This window comes from Peromyscus maniculatus, chromosome 1 (assembly GCF_049852395.1).
Source record: "Peromyscus maniculatus bairdii isolate BWxNUB_F1_BW_parent chromosome 1, HU_Pman_BW_mat_3.1, whole genome shotgun sequence".
Taxonomy (NCBI): domain Eukaryota; kingdom Metazoa; phylum Chordata; class Mammalia; order Rodentia; family Cricetidae; genus Peromyscus; species Peromyscus maniculatus.
In genome coordinates this window covers 194,465,319-194,490,291 of record NC_134852.1, presented here as the reverse complement: position 1 = coordinate 194,490,291, position 24,973 = coordinate 194,465,319, and the positions used below count along the sequence as shown (strand labels likewise).

Here is a 24,973-nt window from a genome sequence, read left to right as displayed (position 1 = left end):
CAGGACTGTACCCTGGCTATCTGTCCCTTCCTCCTGGATGCCCAAGATCAAACTGGCATGTGTCTAATTCCACAAAGGGTAGCTGTCTGTCATGCCACTTTGAATTCTCTGTACCATGAGCTCCATGGTGACAATGTCACCAGTCCTGGTGAAACCTGGTGGCCCTGCTCTCAATAGAACCTGCATTTAAAGACAGCCTCCCCCACCCATTCTCACAGGGGCCTCCAGGAAACAAAAAGGGCAAAACCCCTTTCCTTACATCTTCCACTACACCCTATAGCCAGCCTTCCTGAGCAATGACAGTCTCCTTTCAACAGGATGGCATCAACTGTTTCAGACTATCCCAGGACTCTCCCTGACACTCTCCTCTAAAAAATGATTTTATATTATCCTCTGGCTTAAAGGGGGAAGAAAAAAAAAAGATGACTGCTGTAAGGACACAGGACAGAGGTGCATGTCCCAAGGCTGCAGGATGACACAGAGGAGGTCCACGATAGGTGGGCTGACCTGGAGCCGGCTTCCACTGTGCTAGGCACTGCCGTCTTACTGTGAGAAGAGCAGTGCCCCTTGGGCTTGTCACTGGCACTAACACAATGTGTGTAGTGCCCAGGCAGTGCCCGGCACCCAGTCCACCCCGCCTCGCTGGGATCACAGGGGCCACCTGCACCTCACCTCTCCAAGCAACCTCTCCCACCAGCTCTCAGCCTCCCTCCCGCGGGGCTGGGCCTTTCTGGCTTTGCAGGGGAAGGAGAGGGGGTAGCTACGACTTCTCCATTCTAAAGCCTGCATTGTTTAGTATTTAAATTCTGGTCCCAACCTCAATCCACGGCCCTCACTCTGGTCACAAGACAAAGCCTGCCCCTCCTGTTCACAGGGCACAGCTTTCCACTGGGTCTGGCTCCCTCACAGACCGGGCAGCAGCACACGGGCACTGCCACAGAGTGTGCAAAGACCCGCCCCACAGCCCACCCTTGGCAAAGCGAAAAATCTGAACAGCACTAGGAAACCTGGGTCGTCCCCCCCCCCCCCCCCCCCCGATGGCGAGTGTTGGCACAAGGACAGGACAAAAGCGTAAGCTTGGGGCCTTTTATTGACAATTCTCCATACAGTTCCTTTACACTGCTCTCCAGAATAAATAAGCACAGAGGTAATGCTCGCTCACCAGGACAAAGGGTACACCTCACCTGCTTGGTCCGCACTGCCAAACCCTCACTGCTCTGTATATGGCCAATCAGCAAAGAGGGCTTCAGACGGGAGTCACTCATCCCACACCCAGATGCAAGGTCCTGCAGAAGCCCCTCATCTTCACCCCAGCCCTGCGCTGCATGCTCCCAGGAACCATGAAATAAATAAATAAATACTTTGAAAAGACAGGGCAGCTCCAGGGAAAGGGGGCCTGAGCCAGCTCATGGCTTAAGAAGAGGCACAGGGCCCCCTTGGCAGATCAGAGGGAACATAAAACTAATCATGTGACCTTATACCACAGTGGACACTGTTCTCCAGGAACAGCCCTGGACTCTAAGAGCCAGCCCATCAAGTCCTACCCTTTCCCGGACCTCAAAGGCCAAGGGCTTTCAGAATCTCTGCTCCACTCCCCTGGCCTCATGTTCTATGGGGTAAGGGTTACGGAGAGGTGGCAGTGTGAGAGAAGAGAGGTGGGGTGCCCTAGACCCAGGGCAGGAGCAGGAGTGATGTGAGGGTCCCGCAGCCATCCCAGCAGGGCTGAGGACACCAGAGAGTCATGGGAGATAAGATCCTGTAGACAGAGCTTCCCCACGCTACCATCCACTCGACACTGAGAGACTGGATCAGTGCCCTCATGTGCACTCTCCCCTGGGCACCTGGGAACTCCAATCATGTCTAGAAAACAACAGCTCCCGAGGCTTCTCAAAGGGCAGAGTCAGGCCATGGTGTCTAAGTCATCCTGCAGGCTCTCTGGGGCTTAGCCGGCCAGCACTCAACAGGGAAGAACCTCTTTCCCCACCTCAGGTCTCTTAGAGCCTAAGGCCTAGTCAGTCTGGCCTTGACCATCAGAGCTCAGACGAGAGCAGGCTGTGCTCAATTCCGCCCTCTGGTGGACATTCTCTGGCCAGTCCAGAACCAACAGGGCACAGGGCGGTTCAGGGCAAACAGCTCCAGGGACTCCTCTCCCGTGGGCCTTAGCGGATCACCAGCCCAGCTGGAGGCAGCAGGGGAAGGCAGGAGGGACCTAGCTGTCAGCTACATTTGCCCGGCACACGCCTCAGAGGACCGGGGTTGGGAGAGGAGGGTCTACTGCTGGCCCCAGGACAAAGGGAGTCTGGCCTCTCTCTTCTCTTCTCACTTGCTCAAGGTCTGATTACAGGAGGCACACACAAACACCGTCTCTCTCTGGGCTTCAGGAGCTGGAAAGGAAGAAGAACGCGGTGAAACGGTTCTTTGTACCCTTTAGGCTCAAGGCGCCAATACGGAACTGACTGGGCCCCAGTCCGTAGACAGACCACCCACGGCCAGCCCACACCTCCCTGACCCAGCGCATTCCCTGCCCCGGTCACGCCGGAGCACTGGGGCTCTGATGCCGACGGCAGGCCTCTCCCAGGTGTCCTGTGCATTGGAAATTCTTCTGGCATCAACAAAAAAACCTTTTTTAAGCCTTTTTTTTTTTTTTTTAAATAAAATACCAGAGGAAATTTTCCCTAAACGTTTTAACGGTGGTTAAAAATCTCTGGGTGGTAAGATTACAGGATCACTTTTCTCTTCCTTTCTTCTTTATAATAATATCCAAATTTTACAGTTAACAAGCATGTGCTACTTGTAAGATCAGAAGGGAAAAAGCTTGCCCAACATCACAACACAGCACAGGGCAGGAAGTGAAATATAACCCCAGTTTTCAAGAACACCAAAGCACATTCATGCCACCTACATGCCAGCGACAGAGAGGCCCACACCCAACACCCTGCCTGGGACACATGGGAGGATTTTCTTCCTTCTGCTCATCCACACGTGTTACTCATAACAAACATGTACAGCTTTTAGGAGAGGAAGAGAAATAATTTGACTTTGTTAAAAATGTTTCCGAGGTAATGAAAGTAAGAGTCAACCAGGCGGTCTCCTCCGTGGGGAACGCCCCCCCCTCCCAGGGCGGCCGCCCTGACCCACTGCCTGCCTCACCTGTGGCCCCCATGGAGGACTTGGGCACCTTGAAGGAGCAGCACCGAGAGCAGAAACTGTTCCCGCAGTTGCTGCAGCTCCGCTGTCAACAAGAACGCCAAGGTCAGACAGAGCCCACCCTCGGGAGCCCACCCGACAGCCCAGTACCTCCTCCCTCCAATCGTCCCATCGTCCTGTAAGATGGAGAGGGTGGGAACGAGGCCGGACAGCCCGCAGGGGCTGGTAAGGGTGCGGGCCTGAAGCAGGGGGGATGCACTGGCCCTGTGACCCGAGACCCAGACTCCATTGATGGCTCTCCCGAGTCCCACACAAGCAGTCACAGCACACTGCCCCAAGCACACAGCACCAACTTACCCTCTTCTTCAGCACCGAGAAGGTGGCAGCGCAGCCCGCACAGTTCCCTGAGAAACAAAGGCAGCAGCTCAGCTGTGGCCCAGCCCGGACCACTCACCCCGGACTGCTCCTGACTCTTCTAACTGGGACACTAGGACCCCCGCCTGGCACAGCCCAGCATCTCAGCTGGGTACAGAGAGGAAGGTCTGGATTCAGAACAAGAAAAGGTGTCCACCCCTAGGAGCAGCTGCCACCAGGCTACCCACAGCTCCGATTCTTGCACCCTCCCAACACTGAGTGGTCTCGCACCCTGACTCACAAGCTTGGCAGATTACCAAGGAGCACCCAGAGACTCTCCTCCCTGGAATCTAGCCAAGCCATCAGGGACCTGACTCAGGTGTCCTCAGTGAAGCCCACCATATGTGACCCTTTCATAATGTTTCCTTACAAATAAACACAGCTGAGGGACAGATAGGCCTCTAGGAAATGCACACTCCTGCTTTCTGTCTTCAGAAGGTTCCAAGAGGAGTGTGAAACCAGGCACCTTCCACATGACACGGAGGGAGACAGAATTCTCAAGCACTGCTGGCAAGCAGGACCACCACCTTCCTGAGTCACCAAGGTGACGAGATGGAGGGGCTCCAGACAGCGGCACAACATGAGTCACCAAGGTGACGGGATGGAGGGGCTCCAGACAGCGGCACAACAGCCAACAGCAGCTCAGGTGGTGACTGGCAGTCAAGGGGCGGATGTCAGGAGAGATGGCAGATGGAGAAAACGGGTTCTGGGCTATTATGATCCGGAAGGGCAGCAATCAGCAGCAGAGGGCACAGCTGTGACTCGTGGGTAACATGTGTGACCCTAACAGTAAAGTTCCTTTCTAGTCCAGCCAGGATTACCCACGGCTCTTGCTAAAAAGAGACTCCCTGGGGCCAAGGAAGGAAGACTGTGGAGCCGGGGGGACCATGGCAGAGACGTCTGAGGCAAACATCCCTTTGCTGCTCCTGGGCCCAGAGGATCTGCCTGCCCCACCACATCCACCTGAGAAATGACAGTGTGTCTATGGAAGGCCCCTGAGCCTAGAGTGTGTCTGTCAAGGACAGGAGTCAACACAAATAAAAGGGATCCTCAGTGCTTAGGGATAGTGACACACGAAAGAAACCAGCAGGTCCAGGACAGACACCTAACCTGAAAAGACAACCACACCACGAGTCAGGGGCAGGAAGGCAGGCCAGAGGTCCCTCAAACTCCTGAAGATAAATCCAGGGATTTCCCCTCCCTCCATCTCACTAAACACTGGAACGCTCAAGCCAAAGGCACAGTGACTCTCAGTCACCGGTTACTCTAGGCTCTCACGAGGACTTTATCCATATCAGAGCCTGGTCCCCAAGCTGTGCTCTAAGTCAGACCCACCCTTCAAACTCTGTCCTTGATCTACCCACAACCCCCCAAAATGCACATTATCCAAACTACAACATTGGCAGCAAGTGACCTCAGCAAACTCCATACCCAGAAGAAGGTACCCTTTACTGCAGATAGCCAGGTCACAATGACCGAGACAGGCTCTCAGGGACACACAGGCCCAGCCAGCACCTCCCACACGAACAGCACCCAGTTACTAAGAGCCAGCCTGGCCTTGTGCTAACTCTTGGCATGCACTGGCATGCCATCCACAACAACCCAACAAGAACTTTCTCTTACAGAAGGGGAAACTGAGGCATAATTTGCCCAAGGACACTGGCTGAGCTAGTATTTGCTGTCAAGTTCTGTCGCCTAGGGATCACAGCTCTCTGTAGCCTGGGCCAAGGGTACCTTCTCTTCCTGTCAGCTAATATTCGACAATGAGAGGTGGGCATGAAGAGACCCACACTCATGCCACACTCACACGTCCTGAGACATCTGCACATTCCCCAAGGTGCCATGGACATCTTTACAAGTGCCCACAATTCTTGGACTCTGCTCCTGTGGCCCAGGTGTCCACCCGCCCTAGCCACACCCCCCTCCAATCCACTTCTTCGGCCATACCAAAGTTGTTGGTGGGATAGCGCTTGCGGAGCCGTTCTGTAAGCCGGGACACCTTGCTGCGCAACACCTCATTCCTACTGAGGAACCCATTGTCCTGCAGGGCCAGCTCATCCTCTGCTGGGCACGGGGTGCCCTCATCATCCTCCTGTGGGAAGAGCGTATTCCAGTCCCGCTCATCACTTACAACAGCCCAGGTCCTGCATGCAGAGGCACCTGGGCATGGTGGCCCATGAAGTGTGGCCCAGTTAACCAGCCCTGCCCCTTGCACCCCGCTTCTACTTACCAGCACCACCAGGTGGGTCTCCTGCCTCCCAGGGTGCGGGGAAGAAGAAGAAGAAGAAGAGAAAACAGAGAGAGCTGGCAGGAAGGGAGAGCAGGAGAGGCAGGGGAAACTGCTGTGCCATCCCGAGCCCTGAGTACTTCCCGCAGGGTGAGCGCAATAGGTGGGCTCTCTGGAAGCAGCCCAGACCCATGGAAGCTTAGAGAAAGCTTGGCGAGACTCTATTGCCGCTGGTCATATACAGTTCAAGAGGACAGAGCAGGAAAGGAAATATCCCTCACAACAGTCTTTTGGGCTGTGTTTCACTTAAGTTCCACACACTCTACAGAACTAAGGGTGAACTGGGTCTGGATCTAAAAATGTGTTCCTTACTTGGGTCATGAACAAAAACGCTTGGAAAGCCCTGCCATGCTATCTCCATCTTCCACAGATGAAGCCTACAGCCATCACCAACTTGAGGAAATCTCTCGCAGTCACAGCTGAAAGGGACTGGGCGGGTCTGAGGGGCAAGTCAGCAGTATAGCAGGGCCCAGTTAAAATCACAAGCCTCTTGCTCTTCCAACAACCTCTCAGAGGACACTTTCCAGAGTCACGTCTCTCCCTCCACCATGAGGGTTCTGGGGACCAAACTCAGACCATCAGACTTGGCAACAAGCACCTCTCCCAGATGAGCAATCTTGTGACTTGTCCAACAGGAGACAATGGCCCCTCAGCTATACTGACTGCTGCAGACTCTGAGATGCTAGGAAAGTACCAAGTCTACAGTTCTAACTGACATCCACCCTGTTTCAAACACTGGCTCAAAGAACTATTTTAAAAGTTTACAAGCCAAAGAAAACAGGTCTTCACACTACCAATCTAAATCACTGTCTAAATCAAGGCTGCTGAACTTCCCCTGAACCAGCACTTGGCCAGGCAACCACTTTCTCCACCCTCCCAAAGGGACATCTATGGAACTCAGTCTACAGACAGGCAGAGGCACAGGGCAGGCGCCTCCTCCAAACACGCCCCACCCCCACCCCCCGACACCATAACCTCAAGGCCAGGTGACAAACCACCACCCCACAACAGTGGTTTACATAGGCTAGCAGAGCCAGCCCTGCCCTGGGCTCTCGAGACAGACGAGGAGAGGAGGAAGGGCCAGGGGCACTCTTTCAACCAGTGAATTTCCAGCTCAGATCAAGTTCTGGCTTCCCATGTGGATGAGAGGGAAAAAAATAAAAAAACAAAAAGTACAGCTCTCAGCCCACCCAACATCTGGCCTGGTCAGTCGAGGGGACCGGGAGAAGGCCACCCACCTCAATTGCATCTTTGAACTCTTCATCTGGCTCAGCCTCCTCAGCCTCTTCCACACTGCCTGGCGTGAGGTCCTAGGAAGAAAAACTTATGGCAAAAGGGTTGGCAACCCTGGTCCCTAGGGTAGAGAGCCACCTGCTGAGAGCCAGTGGCTAGGCTCCAACACCCCTGGTCCCCGCCCCAGCAAACTGCACAGCTGCAGGAAAGAGGCAATCACAAGAAGAGAACCCTCTAACCCCACAGGCATGACCACAGAACAAGACTCCGCTGGACCCACAGTAACTCACTGTCAGAGCCTACCCAAGACTCAGCGGTTTAAGAGCTGAGAGCCTTGGCAGCCACTCTGTGCCTCGGCCTTCTCTTGTGCCACTGGAAATGATCTCATCCCCATCCCCAAGACACACCCCACGGGGCACTAAACACAGCACCGGGCACAGACCAAGTGCTCACACCCCACGGGGCACTAAACACAGCACCGGGCACAGAGCAAGTGCTCACACCCCACGGGGCACTAAACACAGCACCGGGCACAGAGCAAGTGCTCACACCCCACGGGGCACTTAGTGCAGCACCGGGCACAGAGCAAGTGCTCACACCCCACGGGCACTAAACACAGCACCGGGCACAGAGCAAGTGCTCAGAAAGGCCCAGGCGGCCGTTTCATTGCACTTTTTATTACTAAGCATCCCAGAGACTAGGCAGGAAAGCTCCCCAGCCCCAGCCCAGAAGCTATGCCTTATAAACAAGAGGGAGGAAAAAAATACAAAAAGGGAGGAGGACCCACTTGCCAGCGGCAGGACACTCACCTCTGTGGGTGTAGGGTCAGGTGTGCTGTCCAGCAGAGAACTCCTTCCCCCGGCCTCCTGCAGTGCTGAACCCTCACAGGCACACTCTTCCTGCCTGGGGTTCATCCGCCGCTGCAGACAAGCCCTGTACTCAGACACCACTGCAGAGGGAATGGAGAACAGGGTCAGAGGTGACGAGAGACACGGTAAATGGGCGGTGGTGGTGCATACCACATCTTTAACCTCAGCACTCGGGAGGCAGAAGCACGTAGATCTCTGTGCATTCAAGGCCAGTCTGGTCTACATAAAAAGATTCCAGTGAGCCAGGACTACAACGTGAGACCCTGTCTGAAAAAAAGGAAAAACTCCAGAAAGAACTCTGGAGGGAACTTCCCAGAGACCCAGTAAGTGGCACTCCAGGAGTGTTCTCTATCAGCACTCACCCCTCTGCTCCAGAGTCACTCCAGCAAGTGACCGTGAACTAAGGACAGAGGGAAAGCAAGGAGAGCAATCACCAAGCACAGGGCCACTCCAGACTGCCCAGCATCCAGAAGCCAGACAGCAGACTCGGGGTCACACGGAGATGTGGCAGCCACTCCAGGTGGCCACAGTGCAAGAGTAGGTAGCAATTTAGGGGAAAGACCCCTCTTTTATCTTCTACAAGCCACCATATCAGTAAGCAGTGATGGATCTGCCTTAAAAACGGAAAGGGGGGCTGGAGAGATGGCTCAGAGGTTAAGAGCACTGGCTGCTCTTCCAGAGGTCCTGAGTTCAATTCCCAGCAACCACATGGTGGCTCACAACCATCTGTAATGGGATCTGGCGCCCTCCTCTGGCCTGCAGAGACACACGCAGGCAGTATACTGTATACATAATAAATAAATAAATCTTTAAAAAAGAAAAAAGAAAAAAGAAAAAAAAAAAAAAAAAAAAAAAAACGGAAAGGGAAGCCAGGCGGCGGTGGCACACACCTTTAATCCCAGCACTCAGGAGGCAGAGCCAGGTGGATCTCGGTGAGTTCGAGGCCAGCCTGGTCTACAGAGTGAGATCCAGGACAGGCACCAAAACTACACAGAGAAAACCCCCCCCAAAAAAGAGAGGGAACCCTCTAATGGCAGCCACTTTAGAGCACGGTCAGACACCCAACCCCAGCACACTCCCAGAGAACCCCGGTGCAAAGCTGGCCCCTGTGGCAAGCACAGCAAACATACAGAAGCAGGAAGCCTACACAGGTGCTCAGGGTGGGCCTCTGCCCAGCTGTCAGGCTCTCTGGGGCTTACCTCGGAAGAATTCCACGTTTCCCAGAAAGAGCGTGCTGTTTAAAAGGGCAAGGACCCAGCAGAGAGGCAGCAGGTACAGCATGCAAACCATGCCCAGGAGAGCGCCATAGAACCTGGATGAACACAAAGTCCAAGATCAGGAGGAAGTGACGGGGAGCACCAGGTGAGAAACAGCTCTGGGCACAAACTGGCAAGACCTGCCAATCAAACCAGTGTGGAACTGCTGAGGAAGTACTCAGAAGTGCCAAGTTGTTGGTGTCTAGCAAGTGACACCAGTGAAACCACACTGTGTCTCAAGCAGGGAGTCCATGGTGCTGGCTCAGCTGCCATTGCTGGAAGGGTCTAGGCCTGAAGTCTAGACACAGACTGGAGCATGAGACAAACTCTGCCACTGTCTCAGTGACAAGTCCCTTGGTTCTCAAGCATTACTTCATTCACCTACAAAGTACAGGTTAAACAGCATCTACTCCACAGGATCACTAGAAAAAGACAGACAACAGGAACCTCTGAGCATGGGCCTGGCACACAGTGAAGACGAGACAGACATTATAGCCATTATTGATATAGGAAAGCCTCAAAAATATGCATTCCATGTATGCAGCAATTTCATCTTTTAAGTTCACTAAAAAATTTTTCAAAAAATTAAAACTAAGTCCATCAAAATGTTCACTGTAAGGCTAGTAATGAAAAGTAGAACTTATCTAAATATATAACAGAACACTTCCATAAATTACAATCATTCACAGTCCACATTACAAAATAATTCCAAAGACTTTGTTGTAACCACTTATGATGTAATTAATGAAGAGAGAGATCTCACACACACAGGCTAGAGAGGTGGCTCATTGGCCTAGGGCACTTTGGGCTCTTATAGAGGACCATGTTTGATTATCAGCACCCTCAGGGTATACACACACGCATACATACATGCAGGCAAAACACTCATATATTACATATATATAATTAAATAAACAAATCCAAAAAGCAACATGAAGCTGATAGGCACATGAGCAGCTCCAGAAGGCGGCTGAACATGAGCTCAGCTGTTACAGCAGGGTGGTAGATTACACAGTGAGTTACTTGCCTATTATTCGAGTTCTGTTACGGTGTATCTTTTAAAATGGCACCCACACAGAAGCAATCATTTAGGCTCAAAAGCATATGTGCAGACCCACACCCTAGGGCCATGGTGTGCTCCTCTCCTGAGGTGGGTGGGGCAGAAGCCTTTTCAAGGTAGCTGGCTTCACTTGGCGGGGATGGGGGTGGGGTGGTGTTCAAGCCACAGGTTCCTACAGGGCAGCGGGTAGAAAGGAAGGGCCCACTCACTGTGAGGACACCATGGGGTTCTCCCAGTGTAGCACACGGTAGGCTGACTCACAGGTACAGCACAGGCGGGTCAGGAAGGCTTCCAGCTGAATCAAGCTGTGGACACAGGAGCTTCTGTGAGTGGACAAGCCCTGCCCCTCCCAAGCCCATGTACCCATCCAGGAGTATAGAAGCGATGAGGATGCAGAGGCTGGGCTTCACAGGCACAGCTAGCCAGCAGTGGCCACCGTCTGTAAATACTTGTGCTGGGAGATGGTCTGGCAAAGTGTTCCAGTCCATGTCAACCTCCTTTGGGAGGCCCTTGTTGAGGTGAAACAGGTAAGGTCCCTGCTGTTTTTTTATTTATGGCAATTGGGAGGAACCACTTTGTAGACTCAGTGCCCTCCTTGCCCATAGGGCTCATTAGAGACACGGCTGCTTCTAGAGCTGGAACAGGGAAAATTAGACAAATGTGAATATTCTGCGCTGCCACCCAGTAAGGCAGCACTGAAAAATGATGGGGCTATAATGAAAGAAGACAAAAACCAGCTCAAGGGGTCCCACTGCCAAACCAAGGGCACTCCAAGATGGAAGGAAGGACCGTAATAGATTAGACCCTGCTGAGTGAAATAACCTGTGCATTCATACTGACAATAAATGAGAAGCACACTTCCCCACCGCAGAATGCCAGAAAATAAATGCAAATGGAATGTTGAGCAGAGAACGACTTCTCCACCACCATGGAACAAACTCATGAAGGTAGGACCCACCAGTGGCTTTTACAGCAGGTGAGTGGAAGCTGATGAGAACAAGATAGTTCAGTCTCAATGTATCTCTCCACAGATTACTAACAACCAAGGCTAAACATTAATTTACATAGAGAAGCCTTAAACAAGTGACCCAGTTAGTATTTCCTGACATTGTGTGGCTCTCACATAGACTAGGACACTCCACTTGTCAGCCCTGCTCAAACATGTACCCTGAATCTAACAAGGAACGGCGTAACACAAACTGTTTTATACACATACACACAACAACACAGTGAGCTTGTGCTCCATCAAGTACGTTAAGGTCACGTGGAACCGCTCACCCCACGTTAACAGATCACAGAAATTAAGTGTGAGGACTGAGGTGCTTGGTAGCCAAGGTCTTGGATCTAGTCTTAGCAGTACAGGGAAGATAAAACCTTCAATGTAATGTATGATTCTAAATTGGACCCTGGACCAGGGGAAAGCAATATTAAAAAAACTTCATCAATACAAATGGCAAAAATGTGATTATGAGCTATGCAGCAAAGAAAGATACTAATATATCAATATAAATATCCTAATTCAAACTGTTCTACTGGGAATACATAAGACAATGTCCTTGATCGCAGGAAAAATGCTGAAATGTTGGGAGTGAACAGAGGGCTGTTTATAATTTTCAAATGGTTAAAGGGAAAAAAAATAGAAAGCTAAAGTCAGTGTGACAATGTTAGTAACTGCTCTGTATGAGTGGTATACGGAACTGTTTCATTCTTCTGGGCCTCTTGTCAGATATTAAAATATTGTTTCAGTGTCAAGCATACTGGTGCACACCTTTAATCCCAGCACTTGGGAGGCAGGGGCATGAAGATCTCTTTGAGTTTCAAGTCAGCCTGTTCTACATTTTGAGTTCCAGGCTAGCCAAGGCTATATCATGAGATCATCTCAGAAAAAAAAAAAAAAGAAAGAAAGAAAAAGAAATGTGCTGTGGGATGGTCTGTATGTCAAATTGCTCTGATGGTCAATAAATAAAACACTGATTGGCCAGTGGCTAGGCAGGAAGTATAGGCAGGACTAACAGAGAGGAGAAAAGAAAGAACAGGAAGGCGGAGAGAGACACTGCCAGCCGCCGCCATGACAAGCAGCATGTGAAGATGCGGTAAGCCACGAGCCACATGGCAAGGTATAGATGTATAGAAATGGATTAATTTAAGATATAAGAACAGTTAGCAAGAAGCCTGCCACAGCCATACAGTTTGTAAGCAATATAAGTCTCTGTGTTTACTTGGTTGGGTCTGAGTGGCTGTGGGACTGGCGGGTGAGAGAGATTTGTCCTGACTGTGGGCCAGGCAGAAAAACTCAAGCTACAGAAATGCATAAAAATATATTACTTCACATTAAAAAGTGTCATTTGTTTGTTTGTTTCCCCATATACCTGGACCTCACTCCTGATGACTCTACTTCTGGGCATGTTAGTTCTGTTATAACCCCTGCTGTATGTCAAAAGCCCACTTGGAGCCTGAATCAAGGAAAAGCTCAGGAAAAGCCAGCTGCCACTGAAGTCGACAAGGTTAACATTCCTCAGCAGTCTTAAAGCTGCTTCCTTAAAGCACCCGCCATGGCATGTTGAGGATGGTAATGATGACTAACACTGAACACTCAAGCAATCTTCACAACCATCCTCTGTGTAAGCCCAACATCACATCCGGCAGATGAGGGACCAGAGGCACAGAGAAGCAAGAGAGTTGTCGGATGTTGCACAGAGGTGAAGAGACAGGATCCAAGCCCAGCTGTTGTGTGGTATTTTGATAGCATTCTGATGTTCCCAAGACTGCCAATAAAATTTGCTTTAAATCAGAGGATGGAGCCGGGCGTTGGTGGCGCACGCCTTTAATCCCAGCACTCGGGAGGCAGAGGTAGGTGAATCTCTGTGAGTTCGAGGCCAGCCTGGGTTACCAAGTGAGCTCCAGGAAAGGCGCAAAGCTACACAGAGAAACCCTGTCTCGAAAAAACCAAAAAAAAAAAAAAAAAAAAAAAAAAAAAAAATCAGAGGATGGATCTAACTACTAGCTGACCAAAATTAACCACAGAGGTTTTGGAGGACTGCGAACAGACACAGGAAATAGTAGGGCGAGGCTTAGAGAAGGTCTCAATCCTGTTGGATTAAGGATGGGGGGGGGGTGTCATTTACTGGTTGCTTCTCTGATCATTCAGGTTCTTACTCCAATATCTGACTCCAGAGTTTTTACTGATAAAGGATAATTAGATAAACACTTCACCCAGCAGGGGCTTGCACAAGCGGCACCTAAGCCAGACCCTCAGAGGTCCCTCTGGGGGAAAGAATGAACACAGCTGTGATGGCAGCTGAATCTGGAGTCTCAGTCACTAGCTCTAAGTGGAGGATAATAATAGTGTCTCCGTTCAGACCCGGTAAAGAGATTAAGTAGAATGAAGTCTGTGGCAGCTGGGCAGCAGGCTCACTCCCCAACACTCCTGGCCTCCTTTCAATACTTACAAGTTCTTCACCTCAGCCACAGCCTCCGGTCGGGAAAGGCGAACTCTCTGTAGATCCTCCTGCCTTATGCTGTGGTATTTCCTCCGCATCAGCTCCGAATCTGGCAGCTGTGGCCGGCAAACCTCCTGAAGGTAGCCCAGCAGGGCAGGCACCGAAATCATCAAGACACCCATGGAGTACCAGGCACCTAGGAGATCAGGAACACTGCAGGTCAGGAAGGAAGCAATACAGAAGCAATTCAACTGGCAAAGAGGTGGTCCCTCCCACATTGCTCCAAATCAGGGTTCTTCCCCCACATTCATTCACAAAAACCCACTGGCCTCCAGAAGTAGTTCTTACCCTCGTTCAAAGTGAGGAACAAGATGTTGAGGCCCAGGCAGGTCATCAAGGAACACAAAGGCATCTGCCACCTACAACAGAGAGAGTTCTGATCAAAAGACAGCCATTCCTCCAGCCTGAAAGAGGCCTGGCAGCGCAGCCAGCCAGCCAGACCTGGACATGAGGAGAGGAGGGCACAAGGGCCATGGAGAAACACACATGGGCCCATCTGTAGGTCAGGAGGCTAGCGGAGGAACCAAGAGGTCACACACTGACGCTGGGGTGACAAACTGGAAGACCCACAGAACCTCCTTCCAGGGGGAAGAGTACCTCTACCATCCGTTGAGAAACTTGGTTCCCACTGCTTCACCATGCTTTGTAAGGCTCTGTCCTTCACAAGGGACACTGACAAGGTTCTTCTTTTAGCAACTTCCTTTATCTTATGTCACAATTTCCTAAGACTATTATCAGCTCACTCTCCAGGCCACTTGCTGGACCACGGAAAATAACAGATATGGGGAAAATCAAAACCCTTTCAGCTCACCAGTCCATTTGCCCAAAATTCATCAACAGGGCACCTTTAATCCCAGCACTCAGGAGGCAGAGGCCAGCAAATCCCTGCAAGCTCAAGGCCAGCTGGTCTACATAATGAGTTCCAGTTCTATAGTGAGACCTTGTCTTAAATCGAGAAAAAAACAATACGGACATCTTTTGCCCACATGTTACTTTATCTCTTTGATTCAAAAGGAGAAAAAGATTACCCACTTTACCACACTAAAACTGAAGGGTTGGGGTTTAGCTCAGTGGTAGAGCACTTGCCAGCAAGCACAGGGCCCTGAGCTCAGACCTCAGGAAAAAAGAAGAAAAAAAAAGAGCATGCATTGCAGTTGGCGCCCAGGGAACACAACCTGTGTGAACTGAGAAGAGATACACCTCCTTCCACACACCACCACCACCAAATGACAATACAGAAGTCCCCAGAGAGGAGAGAGAAGTGACTCAAATCTCATAGGACAAGACAGTGCTGCTGTGGAATAATCCTCTTGTACACTGTAAAAATTTGTCACTCGAATTGGTTTAATAAAATGCTGATTGGCCAGTAGCCAGGCAGGAAGTATAGGCAGGGTGACCAAACTAAGGATGAGGGGAAGGAGAAGGGCTGAGTCAAGTCGCCAGCCAGACACAGAGGGAGCAGGAAATGAGTATGCCATGCTAATAAAGATACTGCCACATGTCAGAACATAAATAAGGAATATGAGTTAGGTTAAAATATAAGAGTTAGTTAGAAATAAGCCTGAGCAATTAGCGGATCATTTATAATTCATGTAAGCCTCTGTGTGTTTATTTGGGACAGACAATGTCAGTTTACACAGTGCTGCTGGCTTAGCTGTGGAAAGGACATTTAGAACCCAGTGTGGGGAGCACAAGTGTAATTCCAGCACTGGGGAGGTAGAGGCAGGAGGATCAGGCATTCAAGGTCAGCCTCAGCCACAGTTAGTTGGAGTCAGTATGGGCTACATAAGACTATCTCAAAAACAAATAAAATAAGTTAAAATAAAAAGAAGCAAACTAAGACACCCATGTCCTAAGGTCAATATACACAAGGTACACAACATACACATCAGAGGAGAAACAAGTATCAGAAAAAGAATGGATCCCTGCTGGCAAACAGTGCTTTGTCCTCATCCGGTCGTCTGCGCCCCTCTGTTTTGCCCATTTCAGCAAAGCACAAGTTACACACACCCTGTCCTACTTTCCTCTGCTGGTGGTGTAGTGCCTCTTGGCACACCAACTTGTTAGGTTTGGCGGTCTGAGGATCTGGGGAGATCAGCCTGGAGCTGGATGGAGGGGCACCTCCCCAGCTGTAGTCTCTACATGCTGGCAGAAGGACCGCTGGGCTGTGAAAGTGGCTGTCGCATTCGTTTATGCTTTTGATAGTGCTTTTTTTAGTAAAGAGGACTGGACTGACAAGAGACCCAATCTTGGAGTTTGGCTACTGTGTCCAAAGCTACAGTAAAATTTTATGATCAGCTGCTCTGCTCTGTGGGTCTCCCGGAATCAAACTGTCAGCAGATCAAGGAGAGTGGCTCTGGAAGGCCAGTGACGTCACTGCCAGTGTGACGCTCTGACTCTTCAGACAGGGCTGAGTTTCCACCTATCTTTTCATTTTACTTTTACCATAATGGCAGCCACCAGGGGTTCTGAGACATGTTTAGGGTTATATGTATTTGACGTCATGAAAAGCAAAGAATGGTATTCCTTTCCTCATAATCTATGGGAAACTAAGAGCCCCAGGCTGCAGAGTGGTTTTTAATTATGTTAGGTATGACATTATTTTGATGATGAAATCAAATGCTTTTATTAAAAGACATAAACTAGCTGGGTGGTGGTGGCACACACCTTTAATCCCAGCACTTGGGAGGCGGAGGCAGAGGTAGGTGGATCTCTGTGAGTTCGAGGCCATCATAGTCTACAGAGCTAGTTTCAGGACAGCCAGGGGGCTACACAGAGAAACTGTCTCAAAAAAAAAAAAAGAAGAAGAACAGACAAACTGGAGTATGCAGAAGTGCAGTGCAAAGCCATTTATTTGCAATTTAGGGTATCTTTTTGTTTTGTTTTGGGGTTTTTTTGGTATGGTTTTTTTGAGACAAGGTGTCCTGTAGCCCAAGCTGATCCCAAACTTGCTATGGAGCTAAGGATGATTATTGTGGAATATTCCTTTACACTGTGTGAAGATGTGTCACTGTGATTGGTTTAATAAAAAAGCTAAATGGCCAATAGCTAGGCAGGATGTATAGGCAGGACTTCCAGGCCGAGAGAGAGAGAGAGAGAGAGAGAGAGAGAGAGAGAGAGAGAGAGAGAGAGACAGAGAGAGAGAGAGAGACAGAGAGAGACAGAGAGGAAACCAGAGGTACAAGATGGAAGAGAAGTTAAAAAAAAAAAGACAAAATGTAGATTAATATAAATGGGTTAGTTTAAGTTATAAGAGCTAATGGAACAAGCCTAAGCTATAGGCCAAGCTTTCATAATTAATAATAAGTCTCTGTGTCGGTTTGTGTTTGTGTATGTGTGTGTGTGTGTGTGTGTGTGTGTGTGTGTGAGAGAGAGAGAGAGAGAGAGAGAGAGAGAGAGAGAGAGAGAGAGCGCAAGAAAGAGAGAGAGAGAGCTGGCAACCCAAAGAAAACTCCGTCTACAGATGATTTTGAGCTTCTGATCCTCCTGTCTCTACCTCCTAAATGCTGGGATTATAGGCATATGTCCAAATAAAAATACTTTTAACACAAATAAACCCAGAGATGTTACTGGTTAAGATCCAGGCTCAGTTCCTAGCGCCCACATGGCAGCTCACAACCATCTATAACTTAAATCCCAGGGGTCCTGACAGCATCTCCTGGCCTCTGAGGGATGCAAGCAAACACATGGTGTATATAAATATATATAGACAATACATCATACACATAAATCTAAAAAGTAAATACATCACTTAAGGAAAAAAGAGAGGCTAGGCATGGCAATACATGCTTTTAATCCCAGCACTCCAGAGATAGTGGCAGACAGGCCTCTGTGAGTTCCAGGCCAGCCAGGAATATACAATGAATCAGTTGGTGCTAGCCTGGTGGCAAACACCTGTAGTCCCATTACTTGTGAGTATGAAACAGAAAGATGTGAGTCTGAGAGCAGCCTAAACTACATGAGTGTCAGACCACTATCTCAGACAACAAAAGGAAAACTAGAAAAAAACTGAGTGGATGAAAAATGAAGCAAATCAGGAAAAAAATTGAGAACCATTATCCTACATAACAAATGAATATGGTGTCCAGTTTTTTCAAAGGTATTTGTATTTGAGGTTTGTTTAAAATTGTAACTTGCTGGTGAGATGGCTTAGCCGCTTGCTGCCAAGCCTGAGTCTGCTCCCTAGAATCCACTGTGGAAGGAGAACCAGCTCCCAAAGGCTGTCCTCTGACCTGCATACAAATGCCACACACAAACAAAAATAACAAAATAAAATCAACATTTTAATATTAATTATGTCAATATTGGGAGAGAAGGGAGGTGGGAAACTCTAAGCCTGCTCAAGCTTTAGTAGGCCAATGTCCAAGGCTTTCTAGCAGTCCCTGAAAGGAGCTTATCCAGCCACAAAGAATCCTGATGAAGATCAGTTCCCAGTTCCTGCCTTTCCTGCATAGGACTGGAACACAGGTAGACCTGAATAAATCCAGAGATCAAACATCTCCAGAACTAGTCATCACTAGAGCAGAAAAGTCAGCCCAATTACTGCCCAACTGGCCAGAGAGGCAGGAGAGACCACAGGAAAAGCAACCCCTAAAGTCTGTACCTTAGCAAGTACCGAACACCATCACCTGCGTCCTTCAGGGGTTCCAGGTAGATCTCCAGCCTCTTGTAGGACAGAACCAGGTTGAAAAGATCAAACGCTGTGGACTTGGTGGGGGCAGGTGGACTCTCAGAGAGAACCTCAGGCATCACGCCCGGGCTCACCTCTGGCCCACTCAGGTCCCGAGCTGCTGTCTGCATCCTGTAATCATAATTCCCCACACTTACAATGCACTTCAGTCTTCAACGCATTTCCCCTTGCATTATTTCATGTGGTACTTATAATTAAACCTCCAAGGTAAGAGGGACTACCCATTTCACACAGAAGGAAACTTTGTTCCTGCTGAAGATCAGCGGGGTGAAGTGGACCACTTGGATATAAAGCCTGTTCATGAACCCCTTCAACGCTCTTTCCCTGCCCCCCAAACCTTTGAAGAACATATAACCCATAATAACCAGGTTGTTGAAGGAAGACAGTTGGTAATCCCAAGTGAAAAGATGTCCCGTGATATCTTTCTCCCATCTTTATCTGGTAATCCTATTTATCCTTCAGGTGTCCGCTTAAAGAGTGCCTCTTGCTCTGAGAAGTCTTTGTCAACACCCTCAGTGTAGTCCGGAAGACCCTTGGCAGGGCTCCCAGAGGTTCATGAACTCTTCCTAGCAAAACACTTATCACGCTCTTAACCCTGGCTCCTCCATTCATCACCTGGAAAGGGGCCGACCGGACACCAAACTCCCGATAGGACAACCAGGAAAAAAGGAACCCGGGGCAGGGGCAAGACAGGCGCCTAGGAAGGAGATTAGCAGGTCAGCGCCTACAGAGGCCTGGACCACCATCACCCCCGAAGCCGCGCAAGGCAGGCCACGCCCAAGGTCGCTGGGCCAGCAGGTGGCGGCCCCCACCGGGTGGGAGCGCCAGACTCAGTAAACACACAGGAGCGGGGGTGTGATGGCCGCCACCTACCCGGACGCTGGCCCAGGGGAGAGATGGGCAGGGACGGCCAGGGGGACGGAAGGGCCACCGAGCCCCGGAGCGCTCCCTCAGGCCCGCCCCACCCCACGCCGCGCCACCTCCCACCGACGTTCCGAAGTCACAGGTCCCAGAGAGTCGCCAGCCCCCTCCACCGCCGTCGCTTCCGGGACGCGCGACTCGCTCTGCGGTGGCGCGCCAGTGACGTCATCGCGCCGGCCCGCCTTGGGGCGGAGCTCAGGGCTTAGCTCCTCCCACCCAAGCGCAGGTGAGCGAGGTCGTCCATACTGCGCCTGGGCGCGTTTCTCTTCCCTGCTAATTTATGGTCAGCTCAACTCCTGCCACTCAAGAGACGACTCACTTAATGCTCCGGAAACCTAGGACCTAATGCCTGGGGACCGGCCGAGCTCCGGAACATTACCACAAGGACAATTAGAGAGACTTGCGTGGTGAAGCACAGTCTGTTAGGATTCTGAGGCCGGAGTGTTTCTAGTTCAAAGCCAGCCTTGGCTACGGGGTCTCAAAAAACAAGGGGGAAGAGAAGGATAAAAAAGAAAGAAAACTTGGGTTGAAGCTCCGTGAGCCTAGGAAAGGCAGAAAACACATCTTCTATGTCAGTTGCCTAGTAGAGACAGAATGGCGGTGGGTAGCTGCTGTCTTCAAGGTCCTGTGTAGACCTTTCCTACCTCAGTCCTCTTCGCATCTTGTGACCCAGTTGGTGTCCCTTAAAACACACATCCCATGAGTTTGCATTAACCAGCAGCCAGGCAGTACACTAAGCTTTTTGTGCACATTCTTATCTGATCCTCCTTCAATAACCCTTTTGGGTTATCATTTCACAGATGAGGAATTTGAGTCATGGCAAGTAACTTCTTTAATGTCACAGCACATAAACCTCTTGGAACTGGGATCTGAGCCAGATATATCACTGGATCCCAGTAACCCCAGCCATAACACCACCCACAGGAGTCTGCATCTACTGGCCTCATTGCCCCTGCGGCTCCCTTTCAAGCTCATCAATCTCAGCCAGCTGAACCCTCTCCTGTTACCTACAAAGGCTCTGGACTCTCGCCAACTCCTCAAATTGCCGCCACACCCGCCTGCCCTGCTTCTTCTTTCCATCCAAGTCCCAACAAGTCATCTTAGCAGGAGTCAGATGTCTGCAGCCTCCCTGGCAGCCTGCTAGCGATAACCACCCTCTCTGAACAGCCTCAAGTTTTATTGCCAACTCCCCCAGCATCTTTTTCAGAAAGACAGGCATGCCTATTGGTGAAATCATTAAGGCCACTCCGTGTAGCTAAAAGGGAGGTTTTATTTTGTGGGGTAGCTCACAAGTGAAGGGATAGGTTACAGGGTCTGGGAAAGGTGTTCTCTGGAGAACTCTGCTCCGTCTACCTCCAGGGTCCAGGGTCCAGGAACCAAGAGAGCCCGTGCGCCTGGATCTCGGGTCTTCAGGGTCCTCTCTTGGCGCCACCTTGTAGGCCTGACAGTTACCGAAGCCTCAAAGGGCGTTGGAAATTCCAGATCAAAGCTGGAATGGCTACCCGCTACACATGCTTGCTCCTCCAGCCAGGACTCAGCTGTACTGGGAATCCCAACTCTTCTCCCTTCCTTAAGGCCTGTCACTGTTCCACAGGCTCCGAAATCCCTCCCTAACACCCCTAATCCTAGATTCAAGATCCACAAGAAATGTCTTCTTTACCCCTTTTTCTTTGCTCATCTGACTTGCTGCACTCTACTGTACACCGCTCACCAACTGTCACCCTGTCTTCCTGGGTCACCTGTGGTGTTCTGGCTGTTAAACCCAAGGGACACTTCCAGTCTTCCTTGCAGGAGCGCTTGGCAACACTGGACACTTCACTGCTCTTTCTTTGCCCATCACAGTGCCCAGGATAACACCAGCGTCCAGGATACGACCCTGTCTTGACCTCCTCCAATGTCAATGTCTCCAGGGGCTAGAGCACGGGTGTGTAGTAGGTATGGTGAGAAAGGGAGAAGGGATTGCAAGATTGCAAGATGCCCACAGGATCTCTTCTGTTTCGGAATATGTGTACAGCGTATGATGAGGTGTTGCTGTGATTGGTGTAATAAAAAGTGGAACAGCCAATAGCTAGATGGGAGAGGATAGGCGGCATTTCCAGGGACACTGAGGAGGAGGAGGAGGAGGAGGAGGAGGAGGAGGAGGAGGAGGAATATGAGTGCGTGGAGAGTCACCAGCCAGCCGTGGAGGAAGTAGGATGGGCAGTACGGAGATGAGGTAACACCACGTGGAAGAATGTAAGTTAATATAAATGGGTTGGTTTAAGTTATAAGCTCTAGTTGGGGACAAGCCTAGTATTTGCAGGCTAGCGGTCTCCATGACAAAGTACTGGTACACTCTTACAACTATGTAAGTTTACAGTTCCCTCAAAATGAAGTGCTTGAGAATGGAGGAATTTTGTGAAGTTCTGCTTTGCAGGCCCAACCTGAGTAAGGTGGGAGGATTCCATGTTACAGGAGTTACTTAGTTGCCTTTTCCAGCTATAAAGCAAGGATAATTAGGAGCACCTTCACAGGGTGGAAATAAAACGCGCTAAAATATAGAAATTCCCAGCATGTTTAAAGTGTGGACTGGCAAGATGCCTTGGTGAGTGAGACACTTGCTGTACAAACCCAAGGGCAGAGTTCAGTGCCCCAGTCCCATGGTAGAGGAAGAGAGCCAACTCCCCAAGATTGTCCTCTGACCTCCACCCATGAGCTATGACACATAATACACACCTGCACACACATACACACAAACAAAACCACACACACACACACACACAAACACTGTGCGCACATTCATAATAATGGTTTTGAAATGTTAGTTGGGGACAGGCACTGAGAGGTGGCTCATCAGTTAATGCACTTGCTGCTCTTGCCGAGGACCTGGGGTTGGTTCCCAGCATTTATATGGCGGCTCACAACCTTCTATAATTCCAGTTCCAGGGGATCTCACTCCCTCTTCTGACTTCCACAGGCATTGCACACACGTGGTGCACATACATGCAGACAGACAAAACACTCAAACACATAAAATAAAAATAAATAAATCATTTTAAATGTTAGCAGGGTCTAGAGAGGTGGCTTAGCAGTGAAGAGCACTTACTAAGAAGTTATGAGGACCAGTGTTCAGATTTCAGTACCCACATAGTAAGCTGAAGGTCTCAAACATGCCTCCATCTACCGGTCGACAAAGATCTGGTGCCCTCTTCTAGCCTACACACACACATTACAGTCATTACTGTGTTCACTTTTACTTTAAGTTCTACCTACACCACCCCCAGCCCAGAATTAGACAATAATCCTTGGACCAGGGCGGTGCCTTTAATCCCAGCACTTGGGAGGCAGAGCCAGGCGGATCTCTGTGAGTGTGAGGCCAGCCTGGTCTCCAAAGCGAGTTCCAGGAAAGGCGCAAAGCTACACAGAGAAACTCTGTCTTGAAAACCCAAAAAAAAAAAAAAAAAAAAAAAAGAATAAAGAATCCTTGGAAATCCAGGATTAGAGGATGTAGCTCAGGTGGTAGAGTACTATCCTGTCCCTGGGTAGAGTACTATCTGCCCTCCCCCTCCAGGTATGGTGGTACATGCCTATAATCTCAGCACTTGGGGGATGGAGGCAAGAGAATCAGGAGATGGGGGTCATCCTCAGTTATACAACAAGTGCAACACCAGACTGGGATACACGAGACCTTGTCTAGAAGAGGAAGAGGAAGAAGAAGAGGAGGAGGATCACTATTATCTTTGGAAGTCCAGAAGTCTAGAATGCCAGCAGATCCAAATTCCACACATAGTGCTCAGCTGTCTGCTGGACTCTCACAGATGGCTCTGTTCCCGGGGCCTCCTTAGTCTCTCATACACGCTGCCTCTGGAGACCCCAATTCTCCCTCTCCCGACCCAGCCCGTCTCTGATCCTAGAGAGGCCACGGCCACTCTCGCTCGCACCTCTTCCCTCCTGCACACGCACCTTTGACCGTCCTTCTGCTCAGACTTGAGAACTTTTCAGTGGCACGAGTGACCTCCCTGAGGCCCCAGCACATTCGGCTCTTCAGGAACGTCCCCCGGTGTATCACACCTCCCACTGCTCTGTGTCCTCGTCCATACAGCTGTTATTGGGCCAGCTCCTACTCTTTCCACAACTTGGCTCGCATCTCACTTCACCCCTTCAGGAAGTCTTCCTTCACACACCCCATCAGCGGGTCAGGTGCCCATCCGGCTTGGTCCCATGGGCTTGCCCATCCTAGCACTAGGCACAGGCAGTCACTGCCTGTTTGCTTGATGGATCTTCTGCCTAGACGGAGGCCACTGGGGAAACTGGCTGGAGAAACTTCTGTTCGTCTAGCTTCTAGCACAAATGTTCCCCAAGTGATTCGAGCCTGTCATTGTCTCCCCGTGGTCTATGCAGTCCTGGATGTTCACATTTCTTCTAATCTAAGACCCAGCAGAATACCTCTTCCCTTACATGAGTGGATTTGAAACTGTCGAGAATAAGCAAGTTTCACATTCTACTCTCCATGGCTTTTAGTTTCACAGGAGACACTAACCTGACTCAGCCATAATACAAAGCAATGACTCCTCCAGTATTAAAATATTGAGCATAGAGACGGGGTAGATTTACCTGCCTCTGTGCCCAGCCAGGCATGGGAAAGCAGACCTGTAATCCTAAACACCAGCTCTGGGTCAGCCTGGGCTAAATAGCAAAATCTTGTTTCAAAGAGAAAAAAAAAAAAAGCCTATCCTTTCTTAGAGAAAAGTTACTTATTTCAGTGACTTAACTACCTGGAATTCTACCATCAGTAACTCACTCCAAAGATAGATCTCATTTTCTTTGCAACTTTTCCTCCTGGGTCTGATCTGAGGCTGTGGCTGGTGGCAATGTTGATTATTTATTTGTTTGTTTATTTATTTATCTATTTTCTCTAGCTGCGATCAGATCTAGCTAGATCAGCTCTAGCTACGATTCCCAAACTCCTAGACATTATTTGGCACAGCTATTAGAGGGTACAAAAAGGCACTATAGACTGACTGGGACAACAGGCATGGCCAAGAGCGATGAGCAAAGTCTTGCCCTGATCCTAAGACATTGACCTGCTTGGGGTGGGGTAGGTAGCTGATTTTATTTCGTTTCAGTACTGGTAATGGAACCCAGGACCTGGCACGTGCTAGGCAAGTGCTATACCATTTAGATACACCCCCAGGCCCAACATTTTAATAATTTAACTCTACTTATCTGCCCCCTCCGGAGCATCATGAACCCTTCGACTCAGTCCTTCCAGATACAAACAAGGGGCTAAGAGGGAACAGAACATGATCAAAGAGGGCACCTAATACCTCAACTTCACGTTTTCATAGGATAGTCTTCAGATTGCTACGAAAATATGTTTATGGCCCACGTTGCTACAAAAATGTGTTTATGGCCCATGTAACTGAATCATAAAACTCACTATGACCTTTGGAGGACTGCCTGCTGAGTACAAGCTGGAAAGAGGAATGGCTAAGCGTGCCTTCTGCCACCAGGGGGCTCCCTTGTCCACTCTTTCTGAGAACGTGGCAGTCAGAAGCATCTCTGCACTTCAAATTCAAGTTCCTGGCTAGATCTCCCACACCAGCCTCCATGATTC

The 24,973-nt window shown here is 49.9% G+C and overlaps 1 protein-coding gene across 5 annotated transcripts; it reads right to left on the bottom strand.

Annotated features, from left to right (window-relative positions):
- Nucleotides 1–1,072: 1,072 nt before the first annotated feature.
- Zfyve27 (zinc finger FYVE-type containing 27) lies at nucleotides 1,073–19,557 on the bottom strand. 5 transcript variants are annotated; one of them, XM_076563119.1, is made up of 13 exons: nucleotides 19,330–19,557; nucleotides 18,370–18,567; nucleotides 14,055–14,125; nucleotides 13,716–13,902; nucleotides 10,476–10,571; nucleotides 9,150–9,262; nucleotides 7,891–8,030; nucleotides 7,087–7,158; nucleotides 5,792–5,812; nucleotides 5,509–5,653; nucleotides 3,505–3,551; nucleotides 3,151–3,232; nucleotides 1,073–2,384 (listed from the first exon to the last, which is right to left on the bottom strand). In XM_076563119.1, the coding sequence occupies exons 2-13, from the start codon at nucleotides 18,564–18,566 to the stop codon at nucleotides 2,320–2,322; spliced, it is 1,236 nt and encodes a 411-aa protein (XP_076419234.1). In that variant the 5' UTR covers nucleotide 18,567; nucleotides 19,330–19,557; the 3' UTR covers nucleotides 1,073–2,319. The 5 variants fall into 5 exon arrangements, with proteins under 5 accessions (XP_076419234.1, XP_076419236.1, XP_076419235.1 ...); XM_076563121.1 differs by having other exon boundaries at nucleotides 18,395–18,567; nucleotides 19,330–19,527; XM_076563120.1 differs by lacking the exon at nucleotides 5,792–5,812 and having other exon boundaries at nucleotides 19,330–19,527.
- Nucleotides 19,558–24,973: the final 5,416 nt, after the last annotated feature.